This window comes from Equus quagga, chromosome 10 (genome assembly GCF_021613505.1).
Source record: "Equus quagga isolate Etosha38 chromosome 10, UCLA_HA_Equagga_1.0, whole genome shotgun sequence".
Taxonomy (NCBI): domain Eukaryota; kingdom Metazoa; phylum Chordata; class Mammalia; order Perissodactyla; family Equidae; genus Equus; species Equus quagga.
Genome location: NC_060276.1, coordinates 41,402,110 through 41,406,536, shown reverse-complemented (window position 1 = coordinate 41,406,536; position 4,427 = coordinate 41,402,110). Strand labels below are relative to the sequence as shown.

The window sequence follows — 4,427 nt, the reverse complement described above, 5'->3', positions numbered from 1 at the left end:
ACTTCTCATTCTATGAGCAGAAATTCTAATTTAGATCAAACTATTTTTCTTCTCATTTAATTATACAAATTTTGAATTCCAAGTTTCTGCGTGCATGTTCAAAAATAGGAGTAACAGCTGTTAAAAAGTTGACTTCATTAGCAAAAGAACTTAGCAAAATAATTATTGATGATAATTTACAATCAGCATCATCAGATGATTAAAAGAGAAAATCAGTTAATGCCAACAGTGATTTGATATTACTTTCATTAAAATTCACGGAATAATAATAGTAACATTTTTTTGGAGGTTCATACTGATGAAAGGGTAACGTCTAGCCTTGTTACCAATGGCATTGTTAATTTGGTTAAAAAATTCAACACAGGATAAAATGACTAGTTATGTGGTGATAATGTGAATACACATCTTGGTAGCACAAACCATTTTAGAAAGATCAATGTTTTACTAAATTAAGAAACAGTAGCAGAAATATAATTAGAATTGGGTGTGTTGCACATAACATAATTGTGTAAATAAGATGTGGTATTTTGCAAATAAAATAGAAATAGTGCTTCCCATATTTACACATACACTCGTACACACATACAGTGTGTGTGTGTGTGTGTGTGTGTGTGTGAGCATGTGCCCGTCACTACACTGTAGAAGCTAAAATACTGGCAATTTTCCAGTTCTTGGGTTGAGTGGTGGCTTCAGAAATGTGAAAGAGAAAAAGAAAGGGAAGGGAAGAGAAAGAAGAGGGACAAGCATGGGTTACTTAGGAGTGTTGTGAACCAAGGGTTTTGATGGGTCTGTGCATCTGTGGCCCATTTTTAAAAATATTTTAATGCTTTCTTTTTTTTAGCTGCCTGGCATTCTCTCTAGACGAGAACAGGTCAGAACTGATGGAGTGTAAGTTTCCAAAGTGAAGAGAAGTAAATGGAGAAGGCGAGAACGAAGTTGGTGAAAGTAGTTTGGGGTATAAAGATTTCGAGGCCCCTGAGGGACATTCAGGCAGTGGTGTCCAATAGACAGTTGACAAAGAGGGTCTGAGGTCCGGGGAGGCAACAGCCTGGAGAAGAAATCTGGGAATCATCTGTGCTTGGAGGGAAGTGAACAGAGATCACCCAGGAGAGAGGAAGCTCAGGAACACCGCCACTCAAGGTGGCAGCGCAGCTTCCTAGTGGGCACCACCACCTGGGCCCTGGAGTTAGGCCAAGCCGGTCCTGAAAGCGGGCTGTGGGGCTCAGTTGCTGAGCGCTCTTGGTCAAGTCAGGTACCCTTCCTGTGATCAGCTGTCACACCCAGGGATCATGAGCATCTCAGAGGGATGCTGCGCAAGGACCTGAGATGAGCAGGTAAAGTACCTGCGATAAGGAAGTCGCCTCCCTCCTGCTCTCTCGGTGACTCCCTCTTGGCCACCCGCACCCCCCACGCCCCCGCCACGGTCCACAGCTGCCGGTCCCTCGGGGATGGGGTGGGGGGGCGGGGCGGGGGCCGAGCCAGGTGACGCGGCGCTCACGTGACCGGCCGGGCGCCGACGTGGGCAGCAGCCCGCGCACCCGCCCGCCGCCCTGCGGTCCCGTCGCCGGCGGCAAACCGGCTCCCGGAGCTGCCCGGGCGGCGGGCGAGGGGCGAGCGGGCTTCGGCGAGCCCGAGGCGGTCCCGGGCCCGCAGGTCAGTGTGGAGGTGGGCGCTGCCGGCAGCCAGGGGCAGGGCTGGAGGTGGGTGGGAGTAGGATCCGGGAGCAGCGGGGAGGGGCCGACGAAGGGGTCCAGGAGATGGGTGAGGAGGGGGACGGGGCGCGGGCAGTGGGGAGGGAGGGACGACCCTGCAGCGGGCCCCGCCGCCTTCTCCTCGACGCCCCTCCTCTGCGCCCTCCATCTATTTTCGAGCCTGCGATGGGGAGGGGAGGGGGCGCCCCCGCAGTGCGACAGTGAAACGTAGACACGTTCTGCCAATAACCCCTCTCACACTCTGCGCCTATGAGGAAATAGCGACCTCCGCGAAAAGCGCGGGGGGTGGGGGCGGGTTGCCTGCAGGGGAGGGGGACACAGAGACCCAAGCAGTTTGGAAAGCATCCTGGTCTGGCGCCCGAGGCCTGAAAGGTAATGGCGGCTGGGATGCAGGGGAAATAGGAGAGGGAAACGTTGGATGATGAGGGCTCGGACTCAGAAAAGAAACCTCAGTGCCCTGAGCGTGCAGCCCCTGCCCCTGTCTGCTCTCTGTCTGCAGGTCTTCGTGTCTGTTCCCAGCACTCTGCTAGGCTAGAAAAGGAGGAAGCTGTCCAGAATCCCTGCAGGTCAGTGAAAGCGGGGAGGGGCCCCGGACGGGGACCCGGGGGAGGCGGGTGGAGGGCATGGCCTGGGCAGAATTTGAGGGCCCCACTCGCATCCCACCACCACACATATAATAGACACGCACGCTGCCACACTGAAGGATGGTGCGGAAGGTGGTAGGGCCTGCCAGGGAAAGGGTTGGCTCTGGTGTGTGGGAGGAGTGATGGGGGTAAAGGGGTGGGCAGGAGGCACACTTGGAGGCCGAGGCTGGTCAGGGGAACCCTGACAGGGGACGAGATGCAAGTACTATCCAGACCTGCATTCCACCCCCAAGCCCTCAGTCTCCCTTGTCTCCTATTCCCCTCACCCCCAGGACAGGAAAAGGAGAGGAAATCTCAACATGGAAAAACTCTGCAATGAAAATGAAGGAAAGCTGGAAAGTGAAGGAAAGACACACGATGAAGTAGAGCCTGAAGATGAAGAAAAGTCAGATGAGGAAGGAAAACCAGAAGTAGAGGGGCAGCCAGGGCACCAGGGAAAGCTCCAGAATGAGGGACAGCCAGATGATGAGGCACAACCAGAAGATGAGGGAAAGCAGGACAAGCAGGGCAAGTCCGAAGATGAGGGAAAACCACAGGGCGGCGAGGGCAAGCGAGAATCCCAGGCAAAGCCAGAGAGCGATCGGCGGGCTGCCGAAAAGCGCCCGGCTGAAGATTATGTGCCCCGGAAAGCGAAAAGGAAAACCGACAGGGGGACGGACGACTCCCCCAAGGACTATCAGGAGGACCTACAGGAAAGGCATTTGGGCAGTGAGGAGATGATGAGAGAATGTGGAGATATGTCAAGGGCTCAGGAAGAGCTAAGGAAAAAGCAGAAAATGGGTGGTTTTCATTGGATGCAAAGAGATGTACAGGATCCATTCGCCCCAAGGGGTCAACGAGGTGTCAGGGGAGTGAGGGGCGGAGGTCGGGGCCAAAGGGGTTTACATGATATCCCCTATCTTTAATGCCTGTGGCCTTGATTCTGATTTCTCTGATGGGAATATTGCCAACCCTGCTTTCCCTGGCAGGCATTTGCCAGGCTATGTGCTTTAACCTTAAGCTGATACTTTGCTTTAGGTGTCACTCTTGTTACCAGCAGCCTTTTGATCCAACTACAGTGCTCTGTCTGTCAGTAAGGGATTTTCACCCATGTGCATGGAAGAGTTGTTCGTGGTACATTGTAAAATAACAATAAAGAAAAAGCAGTTTTCAGAACCGCATACACAGCATCAGCCCATTTTTGTAAAAATATAAATAAGTTGGCATAATGCATTTGTGCATAGAGAAAACTCTGAGAGTGTGTGCACTAAAAAGTAGGCAATGGTTTTTTTCTGCATAGTAGCCAAAAATATGTCTTGTCTGTGGTCAAAAATGAGTCCAATCACCTGATGGTTAGGTGCCCCCATGCCATTCCTCTACGAGTGTGCATCCCCATGCCTTCCCCTCGTTCTAACTGTGTCAGTGGGCACTGCCACTCCTTCTCCTGGATCCTCTACTGTCCTGTGGCTCCCACCACGTGTGATTCTTTTTCTTTTCTCACTCATCTCCACTTTTCCCTAAAAGATATATGGATTATGTAGGTTATAATAAATAAATGACTAAAACCAGAAAACAATACATAAGAGACTAAACTCTTCAGGGAGCTTATGAGGGCAATGAAGACACTTAAAATTCCTGTTGTCAAAATGTAGAATGATAAGTAAAACTTGCATTATCTCTTGGACTCATAGCTAGAGGAATCAACCTAGCAGTTATAACAGACCCGCTGCTATAAGGGTCAGTGTTGTCATCTGTGAAATGGAGATAATACTTTCTTCATGAGACTGCTTAGTGGATCAGATGAGGTACTGAATATGTCAGTTGTGTTGTGACCTGGCCCACACCAGATACTTGTGTGTGTGTGTGTGGGGGGGGGGGGTCCCACATCAATCCCATGCAGTAGCAGGTAAGTGGATGGAATCAGACACTTAGAGCAGGACTGAGGGAGCTCTCACATGTGCCCAGGAACAAGCCCAGGCAGCTGAGAGATGGATGCTACTCTCTCCTGGATACTGCCATGTCCACTGGGCACTGTGCCCCTTCTCCTAGCTCCTGTACTCGTTACTGATACTGTCTAATGAGCTGGAAGCGT

At 51.2% G+C, this 4,427-nt stretch overlaps 1 protein-coding gene across 1 annotated transcript; it reads left to right on the top strand.

Annotated features, from left to right (window-relative positions):
• Positions 1 to 1,565: 1,565 nt before the first annotated feature.
• Positions 1,566 to 3,462, top strand: TCEAL6 (transcription elongation factor A like 6). Its single transcript, XM_046673801.1, has 3 exons — positions 1,566 to 1,653; positions 2,212 to 2,278; positions 2,629 to 3,462. Exon 3 carries the CDS (start codon positions 2,656 to 2,658, stop codon positions 3,259 to 3,261), a length of 606 nt encoding a protein of 201 aa, XP_046529757.1. The 5' UTR covers positions 1,566 to 1,653; positions 2,212 to 2,278; positions 2,629 to 2,655; the 3' UTR covers positions 3,262 to 3,462.
• The last annotated feature ends 965 nt before the right edge of the window (positions 3,463 to 4,427 follow it).